The sequence below is a fragment of the Chenopodium album genome, chromosome 24 (assembly GCF_948465745.1).
Source record: "Chenopodium album chromosome 24, dcCheAlbu1.1, whole genome shotgun sequence".
NCBI lineage: Eukaryota > Viridiplantae > Streptophyta > Magnoliopsida > Caryophyllales > Amaranthaceae > Chenopodium > Chenopodium album.
This window is the reverse complement of record NC_137857.1, coordinates 37617907-37632293: the sequence shown is the minus strand read 5'-3', so window position 1 is coordinate 37632293 and position 14387 is coordinate 37617907. Positions and strand designations below refer to the sequence as shown.

General features: G+C 35.2%; 1 protein-coding gene across 3 annotated transcripts; it reads left to right on the top strand.

The window, feature by feature from the left end:
• The first annotated feature begins 282 nt into the window (after positions 1-282).
• Positions 283-13502, top strand: LOC145612522 (splicing factor U2af large subunit A-like). Of its 3 annotated transcripts, XM_081667873.1 has the most exons (18): positions 283-495; positions 1482-1654; positions 1848-1901; positions 2729-2805; positions 3383-3453; positions 3559-3603; positions 3709-3768; positions 5731-5791; positions 5924-6036; positions 6858-6973; positions 7716-7814; positions 9139-9214; positions 9776-9864; positions 11973-12039; positions 12129-12227; positions 12357-12438; positions 12604-12671; positions 13037-13502. In XM_081667873.1, exons 1-18 carry the CDS (start codon positions 430-432, stop codon positions 13172-13174), a joined length of 1554 nt encoding a protein of 517 aa, XP_081523999.1. In that variant the 5' UTR covers positions 283-429; the 3' UTR covers positions 13175-13502. The 3 variants fall into 3 exon arrangements, with proteins under 3 accessions (XP_081523999.1, XP_081524000.1, XP_081524001.1); XM_081667874.1 differs by lacking the exon at positions 1848-1901; XM_081667875.1 differs by lacking the exons at positions 283-495; positions 1482-1654; positions 1848-1901; positions 2729-2805 and adding an exon at positions 3087-3228.
• Positions 13503-14387: the final 885 nt, after the last annotated feature.

The window sequence follows — 14387 nt, the reverse complement described above, 5'->3', positions numbered from 1 at the left end:
AAATTTAGACACGGAGAGAGTATTTTTTTCCTCTCTCATACCGATCCCACATTCCCACTATTATTTCTCTCTGATACTAACAATTGAATATGTCTCATTCTCCACTAACTACACTCTTATCAAATTCACTTTTTGATCTTTACCTATAATTTTCTTAAAACTTTGTACAACATTGATTATTACGGAGTACAAAACAAAGAAAGTACGTTGTTTCAAGAGTTCCTATTGCCTAATTAACTAAACCCATACAGTACCTTTTTTTCGCTAACTTAAATATTGAAGCCAAAATATCCAACTTTAAACGTTTCACAAATTGCATTAGGGTGTGCACCCAAAAAAAAAAATATTTGCATTAGGGTTAGGGTTCTTCCGCAAATTTCTAAAATTGATTGAATTTGGACGATTGATTACAATAATTGATCGGAAAGTATGAGTAGTGATCATGCTAAGTCTTCACCTCGAAGAGGTTCTGATGATCGAAGCTCTCGTGTTAAGGTTCATTTCTAGCTCCTCTCAAAATATCTTATTTCAATTTACTTTTATTTTTCCGATTTTGATCGAGAGAATGCTTTTTGTTTTTGCGACGAATTGTTTCCCTTTTCAGTTTTGATTGCTGCATCGTTGTTATTATTGTTATTATTATTTTCATGTGAATCTAGCTTGATTTAATTTGATTTTTTCGATTCGGTTTTGATATATATTGGGGCATTTTTTAGTGGAGAGTGAGTTGCATTGATATATACTACCTCCGTTTCATATTACTTTCAACGATTTGACATAAAGTGAAAGAAAAATGTCTGATAGTTGCAAATAATTTGAAACGGAGGTAGTAATAGATTCAGTCACTTTGCGTATCCCCTCCCAAGACTTTAACCAACTAAACCAGCTCGCATTCTCATTTTTAGTGTGAAGATGTTCCAAAAACATCACGGTGTTTTACCAATTTATTTATTTTTACTCCCTCCGTCCCTTTATTACATGCCTATTTCTCATTTTGCACGGGAATTAAGAAAGTTAAAGATTCCTTAAAATTAAAAATTGGGAGTACAAATGTGCATGTGGGGTTAGAGAGAGATAGAGAGAGAAAAAGGTGGTTGATAATTAGGAGAGAGAAAGTATTGGAAATTGATGTAAAGTACAAAAATGGAAAAGAAAAATAATGACAAATCATCAAAACAAGAATAATATTGGCAAAAAGTACAACCTATAAATGGAAACGGGCACTTAATTTTGGTCACCCAAAAAGGAATACAGTCATGTAATAAAGGGACGGAGGGAGTATGTTTTTTCAATGTAATGTGTATTTGTTTTTATTGTATGTTTCTATTCTAGAGGACAAGCTTTGAGTGATGAAGAGTGTCTTTATGCGGAACAATTTTTAGTCGAAAGTAGAGTAATGTTGTTGAATTATATTGAAAATTATACTAGGTGAATGATGTCCAAATTGCCACTTAAGAAACTGACACATTTTTATGCCTCAGCATAAGTCGCGGGAGTTAGACCATGAGATGCCGAGGTCAAGAGATCGGGATCATCACCGAGAACGGGATAGAAGAAGTGACCGTGATGATCATCGTAGGGACTATAGAGATAGAAGTAGCAGGGATGAAAGAAGAAGGGATTATGGAGGTCGTGAGTCTCGTGATTATGACAGGTGATCATGTTGTTATAAACTTTTTTATGTAATTTTTACAACTGATTGGATGGTGGTTGGTTTTGTATTTTTGGCATCTGTACTGCTTGTTCATTGTATTGAAAAGTGACAGGCCTTGTTCCTGTGTGTATGCCACTTTAGTGTTTTAACCACTTCATTTGATATTGCTGTACTTTTATTGGTCATGTGATAGAGAGAAGAGGCATAGAGGTAGATCACGTTCTTGCTCACCATCTCATTCAAAGAGGTATGAACATTGATTGTGGATTTAACAATTTCGTAATTGTTTGGACTTGTTTGATTTTGTTCTCTATTTTAAAGGGTTGATTATTTATTTATTGATGTTGCTTGGTTTACTTGTTAAATTATTTTGAAACTGATACTAGTCTGATAGTACCCGCAACACTTTAGGTGCCCGGCATCCACTTGAAAAATGGGCTGACAGTATTTTTTTAATATTCTTTTTAGTTTTGATTGTTGCATTATAGGTTCCGGTCATAAGTTTGATTCTAGTTAGCGTAATCTATGTTAGTTGTATTTAGTTTTTTCTGAGGTGCTAGGAGCTTGTTACCAAAATTTATTATTGGAATAACTCTGAGTATTTACTGCCAGCAATAGTGCAAAGAGTAGAAAATTACCATCCTGCACAGTTGAGTGCATGCACATTGTGTCCAAAAGATAACTAATAAGTTAAGGACTGGTGAGATGAGGCTGTATGTTGAAGATATAAAGATGTTTTCAAGAAGGGCTATTTGATGAATCTTTTTCAAGAATACCTGAAGTGCTTAGTTCTTGAATTTAATTTGCATTTCTAAACTGAACTAGAGATCTAGAAAGTTGTTTTTGCAATCTGAATTGTATGTGACTGCAGATTTATTGAAAGTTTGCTACCCGGTGCCTATGATAGAGGTGCTGATTGTTTAAGGCTTGGGAGTTTTTGATTGGCAGTCCTTCTCCCTTGGGCTGTTTTCTTGTTCATTTTGTGGTTGTGCAGCTGTTTTTTTTGCTTTTCATTGTTTGTAAGGTTCCTAAGGATTATGTTTTGGCATTAACATGTTTTTTACATGATTGTAGCAAGCGTACAAGTGGCTTTGACATGGCTCCACCTACAAGCAACTTAATGTCCAGTGCTCCAGGACAGGGGTTTCAAGGTTTGCTTTAATCTGTCTGTATTATATATGGCTAAGCTTTCTTCTGAAGTTATTGGTCAAGTTCTGAAAATAGAGAATGTAACCATCTTGATTTATTATGTTACTTTGTATACACGTATCATTATCCATGGAAACTGAAAATTGTTGTTGTGTTGTTGGCTGTGTGTGTGGTTTCTAGTTTGTTTGTTATGCTTATCGTGTGAGTAAGGAAGGCAATGTTGGTTTACTTGTCCAACTGTGCTACTCATGGACTTGAGTACTGTAGCTATTGTGTTCAACGGGAACCATTTCTTGCAAGGCTTAGCGAGATCCTGTCCGCCATCAACTGACAACTGTTGTCCCTTGGTATCTTACAAAAAATCACCAGCTTCTTCCATGATGGAATTTATCTCTTATTTATTGTGCGAATGATCTTGTTCTTAGGTATGAAATAGGTTATCATCATTGATGATTTGAATGTTAGGGATATATAAATTATCAGATATTTCAATTAACATTAACGATATCTTGCACATGCCTTCTGAGACAGCAGAATCACATAAATTGAGTTTGAATTCCCTTATTCCTGATTTTGTAGATCAACTACCTGGTATGCCTCAGCCAATGTCAGGGTTATCACAGAGTATGTTTACTGGAGGGTCAGCTCAGGTGTGGATGTACCTTTGTTTTACACATTTGCTTGATAGTTTTTACTTGATCATCCAAGAATCTAATTTGTGTTTCTATCTTTGTTTGCAATTGTTACCTGTTTAGTTGGGATCTCTCCCTTTGATGCCAGCACAATTTATGACTCAGCAGGTAAATAAGATACCGCTATCTATGTATTATACCTTTTCCTTCAATCATAATCATGATTTTAGTTTGTATTCTGTCCCTCTTTTCTTATTTCTTTCTACTTCATAGGCTACCAGGCATGCTCGCCGAGTCTATGTTGGTGGACTTCCTCCTTCAGCTAATGAGCAGGTTGAACTTTTTCTCTGCTGTACTATTCATTGCTTACATGCTGAAGTTCATGAGGAGCAGCAAATCCTTTGTTGTCTATTAAAAACAATTTTTACTGTTGGTATATGTTATTTGCTTTCCTCCGTCCCTCAATGGTATTCATGCCTTCATAATAAAGCAGTATCAAAAAGCTTTTGTAATGGACCGATATTACTCGGTGTAATAACAGTACAACGAGGGAAAAACTCAGAAATTTGATTAAACAAATTAATGGTTTTACAACGATAGTAGTAGGTTTAGCCTACAAAGCTCCAATAGTGACTTTAGGTCACAACTCTCCTAAGAAACTACTCCAAAATTCTGCCTCCCTCTCTACTCTAAGCTACAACTATTTATACTACTACTACAAAGCATAAGTGGCACAAAGCCTTAATTACTACATGTACTACTCTTGTCCTCTTACTATTTTAGTGCAATAACAAACAAACAAATAAAGGTGCTTTGTCCCCTGCTCAGTCCCCTGTTTCCTTCTGCTGCTGCTGCCATGGTAAGTTGTTGTTGTTGGTCTGCCCCAGCTGCTTGCTGTAGGTGAGTGTCACGGATGGTGGTGGGAGTGGGTTCATTGCAGCTTTTCTCATGTCAATTTTGAGTTACAAACTCCTCTTCTCGACCCACGTTCAATCTTTACTGTCTTTCTTATTTGACAACATGTTATTGATAAAATTTGATTATTTGCATGTCTCAATTTACTCCGTAAGCATGCAATTTGCAATTTTGGCTATTATATAAGGTTGGGCATATTGAGGTCTTTGAGCTTTGGCCCACATTTAACTTTATACGCATAACTTTCAATTTTTGCCTGTTTAGTAGGTAGTGAATGGTGTGCTCATGGACATTTATGTGATTTTTCTTGGAAAATCTCATGCCAATGTCCGTAAATTTAGTTATCTTTTAATACCTTACCAGGTAAAATGCCAGGTAAAATGCCAGGTAAATCCCCATTTATTCAGGCCCTGGTTGATTTGACTTATTTTTGTCTGAGCTTTTTTAAACTCGTATGAACTAATTTAAACTCATCTATATTTACTTTAACTTATCTAATCTTATTTTAACTTTTTAGAACTTGATTGTCTGAAAATAAGCCTATTTTTTCTGAATTATCAATTTGTGTGAAGAATTGTCTGAAATATACTTTTTTTGTCCGAATTTTTTAGAACTTATTTTGTCCAAAGATTTCCATAATTTTCCGAACTTATATGTGCCTGTTTTGTCCGAAATAAATCGAAATAAGTTTAACCCAGTGTATAAAAAGCACGCCTAGGCGCTGAGGTGCTTGACGATTAGGGTAGATGCTTATTTTTGCTCTAGGTAAGGCACACTTCAGTCAAAGTTTTTAAATGTTTAAACAATACGCCTCACTTCAAAGAGGTGCACCGAAGTGTGCAAGGGCAACAAGAACAAGGCCTTAGAGATGATAACGAGTGAAAGTAAAAACACATGTTTGTGATGGAGTTGCATTATTATTAACATGGGAGTTTACTTCAGAATCACGTATAAAATCATTTCTATTAATACCTACCAACCCACTTATGGGATTAAGACTTTGATTGATTGAGTAATACCTACCAAAACGGGCCATTAAAGTATATAGGTCTTTTAGGATATCAAATTTGGGTATACTTGTGTAGCTTTCTGCTTTAATTATATGAAACCAGATCATCTTATGCTTGATCTTTGGGAAAAACACTTCTTCAGCCTTTTTATGTTTTGGTAGCTTTTTGACCAGTGACTTTCGTTTGTTATTGAAATAGTTGTCACTTGGTAGTAAAAAAAAAAAATTTCTTTTAAATCTATCCTACCCCAAGCTATATTTTCTAATGAGCAACTGCAGCTAAGTCTGATTTATGTCTGTTTTTCCTTGTCTTTATCTGTGCCGCTTTATCGTTGTTTAACCCAGTATATAAAAATTCTTCTTTTATGCAGACAATTGCAACCTTCTTCAGCCAGGTTATGACTGCAATTGGTGGAAATGCTGCTGGTCCTGGTCAGTTGGATTGATTAATTATATTATATTATATCATGATTTTTGTATGATTTCATGGACGTCATGTCATTCTTGATTTTGAAGAAATATTTGTAAGATTTCAACTTGTACAACATGTTTTTGTGATTACAGGAGATGCAGTTGTCAATGTATACATCAATCATGAAAAAAAGTTTGCTTTTGTAGAAATGAGATCTGTTGAAGAAGCATCCAATGCAATGGCATTGGATGGCATTTCGTTTGAGGTATGACCTTTCCTTGCGTTGATTCTTTCTCCCATCTCTTATCCTATCTTTCTTCTGGATTTGTTCATCGTTCTGAAAACCACATTTAGTGTGCAAAAGTATGCATTTCAAGGGTTACACTTACACCACTGGACTGGTTTGAATTAGAATGGTGCGAATAGCATTCCCACGTTCATTCTGACTACCACAATACCTCTTATATTGCTCCTTAATGTTTGAGTGGTATTAATGATCTTGCCTCGAATTTCCAAGTTTCCTAGTCATATTAAGGAACACAGAAGTTTTATTATCATATATTGGAAAAGTGTATTTTTGTTTGGGTTGCTTGTCCTGCTCTTTTAAGTTGCTGGCAACATTCCTTTCTGTTTTATAATGCAGGAGAAATTTCTTCATCAAGAAAGATAATTATGGCAGCCTTCTTGAGCTTTTATAATGTTTTATTCAATGATCAGCATTGTTCCATTTCTTTCCAAGCTTTACTTTAATATACTAATATGCTGTGTGAATGATTTGATTTCTATGCTGTATTGATGCTTCTGTTCAGAATGCTGCTGCATTTTGAATCTGTAGGCTAGGATATCCTTCCATTTTCTTAATAAAATTAGAAAAGCAAGATATAAAAAATGCTTTTACATGGATTGAATAACGCTTAGTAGGTTATTTTTGTTTAGCTGGTGGAGACAGTTTCACATGATCAAGTCTTCATTGCTTGTTTCTCCAGATTATTGAAGCAATTGTTAGTTTAATCAATGTTGGCAGAGCAGAGATGCTGACTCCATATTATATATCAACTGGCTTATTTGTCTGATTTGTCTTCTTAGGGGGTTTCTGTGAGAGTGAAGAGACCCACCGATTATAATCCAGCATTAGCTGCAGCCCTTGGTCCAAGTTTACCAAGTCCCCATCTAAATCTGGCTGCTGTCGGCCTTGTGCCAGGGTGAGTTTTATTCTTGTGGTGTTTGAAATAGAATAGTACAGATATGATGATGTGATTCATCATGCATGTCATCTAAATCTTGCTTACCAAAGTAGAAGAATACAGCTGATTCATTTGAAATGCAGGATACTTTCTTATTTAGTATATGTTGGAAATTGAGGAAGCTGAAATTTAATGTGGATAAAATTTGATATCTTAGCTCTTAGATTGAATAAAATTGATGATTATTCTGTTTTGTTGTTTCCTAATGACATGATGGGTGTAGCACATTTCACATGATGTCATTGTCCCCCCCAAACCTCTCCCTATAAAGTCTCTCTGGGCTGTATGTAAGTGTTGGAAAATGAATGTGTTTAGCTTTGATCTTGGGCATTTGGGCAATATTTAAATTCAAAAAGTGAGGAAGTATAAGTGTTGAGTTATATGGTGATATTTGTGCATCTTTTCAAGAGTCACTTTCGGATTTAATGAATTAGTTTATATATTGCCTCATGAAATTTTATTTATTGCAAGTTGCAACATAGCAGACAATTTTGACTACTGGGTTAGAGACGCGGGGGAGGGGGGGGGGGGGGAGGGGGTTTAGAAACAGGGTAGTATTATTTAATGATTCGTTGAATTTTATAAATGCATCGGGTTTTTCACAGAATCTTTCTGCTTGTTCTCATATAAAAACCTTTTTGAAGTGGGTATTGTTTTGTGCTCAATCTCTTTCTTATAATAACTGTTATATGTTTATTAGTGCTGTAGCTGGGACAGAAGGACCTGACCGTATCTTTGTTGGTGGAATACCTTACTATTTTAACGAAGATCAGATGCGAGAGTTGCTGCAGTCATTTGGGTATGTAACTGTTGATTCAACTGCTTGTTGATTGATATTTTATTACTTAGTATTTTGTGATGCACTGCACTTCCTACTCAGCGACGCGCTGCACTTCCTAGACCCGGGTGTAGTGATAAGTATGCAAGGGTTGCTAGGTCGTCGCCCAGAAGCGACGCGCCACATTGCCCGAGTGTGGTGTCAAATGAGCAAGGGCGTGCCATTGGGGCGTTCCCTACTGAGCGACGCGCTGCACTTCCCAGACCCGGGTGCAGTGATAAGTATGCAAGGGTTGCTAGGTCGTCGCCCAGAAGCGACGCGCCACATTGCCCAATTGTGGTGTCAAATGATCAAGGGCCTGGAGTTGGGACCAGGAGGGAGCGTGGGAGAAAGGAATTTAGTTTGCGGATTGGTTCTTGGAATGTGGGGTCTCTTACGGGAAAATCAGCAGAAGTGGTAGAAGTAATGAAGAGACGACGCGTGAACATCATGTGCCTCCAAGAGACAAGATGGACAGGTGAAGGAGCTCGAGGCTTGGTTTTGGGGTATAAGGTATGGTATGTTGGAAAGGATTTGACCATGAGTGAATGTTTTAAGTATCTTGGGTCGATCATCCAGAAGAATGGTGACATTGATCAAGACGTGGCCCACAGGATTAAGTCAGGGTGGCTTAAATGGAGAGCGGCCACGGGAGTGTTATGCGACCGCAGCATTCCCTTACACTTGAAGGGAAAATTCTACAGGACTGCCATAAGACCAGTGTTGCTCTATGGTACAGAATGTTGGGCTTCTAAGAAAGAGCATATTAAAAAGATGGAGGTTACGGAAATGCGCATGTTAAGGTGGATGTGTGGAAACACTTTAAGAGATAGAATCAGAAATGAGGTTATTCGCAAGAAAGTAGGTGTGGCAGGCATTGTAGATAAATTGAGGGAAAACCGTCTGCGTTGGTTTGGACATGTAAGACGGAGACCCGAGGGTGCACCGGTGCGAAGAGTGGAAGAGTGGGATCATGGAGGGATTAAACGAGGAAGAGGGAGACCAAAAATGACTTGGTTGGAAGGAGTGAGGAAGGATATGAAGTGCATGGATTTACGTGAGGATGAAGTTTTGGATCGTAAGGGATGGAGGAGAAAGATTTATGTTGATGACTACACGGAATAATCAAATTTGGTTCATGTTAGCCGACCCCACTTTTGGGATTAAGGCTTTGATTGATTGATATAGTATTTTGTGATGATTTTTAAATTGTGTCTTAAGTCTTAACTACTATAACCACGTTTGCCATTCTATCTCGTGAGTGATATAAATATCCATATTTACTTCGGCTATTTGTTTGTCATAGACCTCTGAAAGCATTTGACCTTGTGAAGGATAGAGACACAGGAAATTCCAAAGGCTATGGGTTTTGCGTTTATCAGGTTAGTTTACTGTCTCGTCTCTTATTAGGTGTCTGACATCTAGGTTCAGAGAAACTTGCTTGTTTAGGTTTTCTCAAACTTTCTTAACTTGCTTGTTGTCCTCTCTTTTATCTCCTTCCGACTCCTCTTTCATAAAACTTCCTTGAAAATTATTTTATATTTTCTTTTGGGGTTTTCACTTGATGCACACTATGCTTTTTTTTTTTTTTTTTTTTATTTTATTTTATTTTATTTATTATTTTTATTTTATTTTAATATTATTATTATTATTATTATTATTATTATTATTATTATTATTTGTCCACTTTTATTTTATAGCTTTTTTTTTGTTTTTATTTTCTTGTGGACGATTCCCTATGACGGTCCATGATAGCCAACTCCAAATCTTTTCAGGACTAAGTTTTTATTTTTATTTTTTTTATTTTATTTATTTTATTTTATATTATTTTTAATTTATTATGTGGGTGGGGGGGATTAATTTTTGGTAACCTTAAACTTTAGATTGGATGATTGTCCAATGTCGCTGTAACTTTCGACCTCTTTTGTGTGCTTATATCACAGGATTCGGCTGTGACTGATATTGCCTGTGATGCCCTCAATGGCTTGAAAATGGGTGATAAAACTTTAACTGTAAGAAGGGCTGCTGTCAGGTATGTTGAGCTAGTGAACTACTAGAACCTTGGATGTTTGGTGTTCTATTTTTTCATTGGGAGAAGCTTCAATTTGTCAGCTTGCATTCCTTAGTTTCTAGTTTATTGGAATATGATGCTAGCAACATCTACATGAACATCATACCTGCAGCACTGTTCCCCTAAGGACGTGACTGTAAAATTGTTATGCATTGCTCCCGGCCATCTGAGACTGAAGGAGGCTATTTAAAGATCTTCCATGCAAAAATTTAAATATGGGGGTGAATTTTTTTAATGTAAAAGTACTGCATATAAATTAGTGAAGTAGACATAATTATGTGCTAAAGATTGTGCTTCTATGCATCTTTCATTTAGTGCCAACTTTACATGAAGTATGTTCTCGTATCATTTGTAGTCAAGCAAACAATAAATGTTTGGGACTAACCAAACTTTCTGTAAGATGATTGTTTTCTTTTCATTCTAGAGAAAACATGTAATACTAGCTTATATATTGTGCATAGACTAAAAAATTGATTTTATTTTGAAGCCACACCATCTCTGCCATTGAAAAAGTTTGAAGGCTGACTTGAAATTTTTTTGAAGTCAAAACCAATATGCATGACAAGTTGCTGGTCAGGTTTTCCCTTAGTTATTAATTTATTGTTATCAGCCTTTAAATGGGCTAATTTGGCAACTTTTTCTGCAAATGACCTTTTGTTTCCTAATATTTTACATGCGTTTCTGTTTGATATTGATGCTGAGAGTAATGATTTACCTGTCTTATAATACTATGTTTTCTGCATCACCTTGCAAGGGGCAGATCTATTAGGGGTCTTGGGTGAATGTGTCCCTCCAAAAATGATTTGTTTTTGGACAATTCATAGGGTAAAAAACATTTAGTGTTTCAGTTTAACACATTAAACCATCTTGGTCTGTTTCACACTGGTTAAAGCATACTACAGAGATCGCTTGGCATATAGTTTGAGGTCTGGTTCCATGCCAATCCTTTAATTGCCTGCCTTTCTAACTGTTATTATTATTATTTTTTATTTTTTATTTTTTCCGGTTCAAACCTGGCTTGTCCTTTGTTCCTTTTCATTTATTCTTTTATACGCTTTTTTATTGCTACCCTTTTTTTTTTTAATAAATATTTATTTTATTATAAATCAGGTCCACCCATCCTATCTCATATTTGTAATCATACTTTAACAGTTGATTAATTTTTCTGAAACACATTTGGAGCAATGATTAAGATAATACTATAACAGAATATCTCCTTTCTTTTAAGATTGCAACATTTGCACTTTTTGACAACATTCATACACTCTTTTTTAGCCTCATATTGTGATTTATATGTAAGGGACTAAGGGAACATATAGGGTCTTATTAGATCTGTCTCGATATATATGTGACAAGCTCAAATCACTATAAGTCAGAGTGAATCCCAACAGATTAACAAGAATATTCAGGAAAGAAAAAAGTACTTTTTGATAGATAAATTGTAACAAGTTGTTAAGCACTCACAATGTCAACTTTTAAGTGTAGCGATTAGCACGAAATGGGTGAAAATGTGAAGTGTAGCACTGTTAGTGATTAACATGAAATGGATGTAGTAGTTTTTTGTTCATGTATACAGTTACTCTGTACGAGTTGGTGCGCTTGAATTTTAAATTTCCCACATCCACCCAACCTTGGCGAATTGCTCTTGCTGTTTTTTTTGGCACTGTGCATCAAACCATTAAGTCTGTTACTTTCCCGTTTGAGAAATTATACTTGTCTATCAAATCAATCTATTGTACTATCTATGAACAACTTTATTATCGATGTTAGCATTTAAGTTGCTGCTGAACTTGTTAGTTTTTTGTACATTATTAAAAAAAAAAAAATAAATAAAAAAAAAATAAAAAAAAAACAAACTATGTCCAAGCTAATCAACAATATAGCTGTATATATATTGCTCTATATTTCCAAGTCCTAGGGTTATAGTTCTTGCTTGATGTCCTGGAGTATCAGAGTGCACAATGAAATTCTTAGAAATAGAAATTGTTATTTTATGCACTTTTGCAGTTTCCAGACTAGACTTCGGTTCTATGTACATGTTTTATATCTTGTTATGTACAACTATGCAGCACCGGGCAGGCAAAATTAGAGCATGAAAATCTCTTGGCGCATGCGCACCAACATGTAGCCATGCAGGTGAAGTAAACTTACCCATCTAAGGCTTCTAACCTTCAGTTTTCTGTTTGTGAGTTGTTTGTAATCTCTTAGCATAATTATACCAACAGAAAATGGTTATAGAAGCTAGTGGTTTCAATCTTCTTGGAGGCACATTACCAACTTCAGCAACCACAGAAAATCCTACTAAAATCCTTTGCTTGAATCAGGTATCTATGATCATACCAACGTATCCGTTTTTTCTATATTTTAAGCGCTGCAATGCATCAATGAATCAGACCTTAATTTTTTTTTTCTTTTTCTTTTTCTTTTTTTTTTTTTTCTCTCGCCATGGTCAGGTGGTAACTATTGATGAACTTAGAGATGATAACGAGTATGAAGAAATTTTAGAAGATATGAGGGATGAATGTGCTAAATTTGGTGAGTGCTATGATTGTATTTTTCTCTTTTTATGGTAGAATGTTGGGGACAATCCTGTTTAAAATTTCTTTGCTTTTGTTGATTTCTTTAGCAGCGCCTTTTCTTGATCTTTAATGTATCTCACCTTGGGCTGAAACTAACTTGCATCATTATTACTTTGCTTAGGAGACCTGACAAATATTATTATTCCTCGACCTGATATGGAGGGGAAACTGATTCCTGGTGTTGGGAAGGTAAAGATATTTCTTTATTATTGAATTTCATATTAATCTCTCTTAACATTGTTATTTTTTTTTTTGTTTTTGTTTTTAAATTTTTTTTGTTTTTGTTTTTTTTTTCTCCAATTGGTAATCAGCACAGTGATCAAGAACTCGTAGTGACTTTATAATAATGATTGGCTTTTTAAATATAAACTCTCCAAGTATTGTAGTTAGAAATGGACATTCAATCCAAACATATTCATCTTTGTCAGCATGTTTATTTTTTGGCCTTTTGCTTTGCCCCTTGATTTTTTTTTCAGTAACTGTTCTTTCTTCTTGCATTGTGGCCGTGTTATACATGTTGCTGAGGTGCAAGATCTTAATTAACTTCTTTGCAGGTGTTCTTGGAGTATGCTGATACAGTCGGCTGTTCAACTGCAAAGAACATGCTTGGTGGACGAAAATTTGGTGGTAACACTGTCACTGCTGATTATTATCCAGAAGACAAATTCTACAGTGCTGATTACAGCGGGTGAAAGATTTTGAAGGTGATAGCTTATAAATAGATGTACAGGGACATTACTTCTATTTTCATTTTCACCTTCGCAGCTTTCAACGACATGTATTCCTGCTCTTAGTAATCCATGATCGAGCTGTCTATTGTTAGCTATTCAGTGTTACATAGATCTCAGCTACACGACCTGCTTATTGCAAAATGCAGTTTTTACCCTGTTTGTTTAGTATCTTGTATGATATCTTGTACGGAAATCTTTCTTGTTACTTGTTGTATCTGTGTTGAAATGGTGTTACACTAATATTTGTATGTTTTTTGGATTTGTATTGGTTGGCTTACTGAGAACTTAATAGGAGGTATGTGTATAGCTCTCTTTTTGGGGTGTTTTTGCAAGGATTATAGATTTTTTTTTTTTTTTTTTTTTTGGAGGGGATCGATATCCCTTAGGTTTGTAGTGTATACCATAAGTTTGCACTCTTTAATATGACATGAAACAAATTTATTCCTCTCCCCTCTTCCCATCTTCATCCATGATACAAACGTATTTTTAAGTTTAACCATCCTTTATGAAAAAAAAGAGAAAATTAAAATCTCTTGGAATAACAAGAAAAAAAAAGATTTTTAGAAAGGGAAAAAAATGCTACGAGTACTTTGTAAATAATTGCCGTGTTCAAGAGATTTTAAGTATGTCTAGTACTGTGATGATAATTGCCCTGTCATTATTCACTGAAAAGGGTGAAATAGAGAACTAGATTGGTAGTGAACTAGGTAAAGCAGAGAGGAAGAAATGGAGCAAGGTCTGATCAAATGGAAACACCAGATTACTCTTTCACAGTTCAATAGTGAATTAAAATTGCTTGCTATCTTCTTGTAAAGTACGGAGTAAGAAGTAGATATGATAGGAAGAACTTATGTGTTTAAATACCACTCGTCATTTCAAATTGATTAGAACGTTTTTAATTTTTAGAGTTTTAGATGATATGTTCTAGTTGAGTTATAAACTTATGTAAACAAAATTGATCCCAAGAGAAAGTTTATGTTATAAACTTGTAGGATAGCATTGATCTTAACAACACGAACTTTTAATAAGGTGTATCAATGTATGTAACAACATAAACTTTGACTATTAGTTGTAACAGCGTAAACTATAATATTGGGTGCACAAAATATCATATATAAAGCCTTGTCGTGGACTCCGGTATTTTAAACAGTGGAGTACTAGTTTTTTTTTAATT

Bases quoted from the DNA above. Each gene is read 5' to 3' on its own strand.
- LOC145612522 (XM_081667873.1), top strand. From the start codon at position 430: ATGAGTAGTGATCATGCTAAGTCTTCACCTCGAAGAGGTTCTGATGAT. The intron at 6,974-7,715 runs GTGAGTTTTATT...TATGTTTATTAG, and splicing joins GCTGTCGGCCTTGTGCCAGG to TGCTGTAGCTGGGACAGAAG. The intron at 12,672-13,036 runs GTAAAGATATTT...ACTTCTTTGCAG, and splicing joins TGATTCCTGGTGTTGGGAAG to GTGTTCTTGGAGTATGCTGA.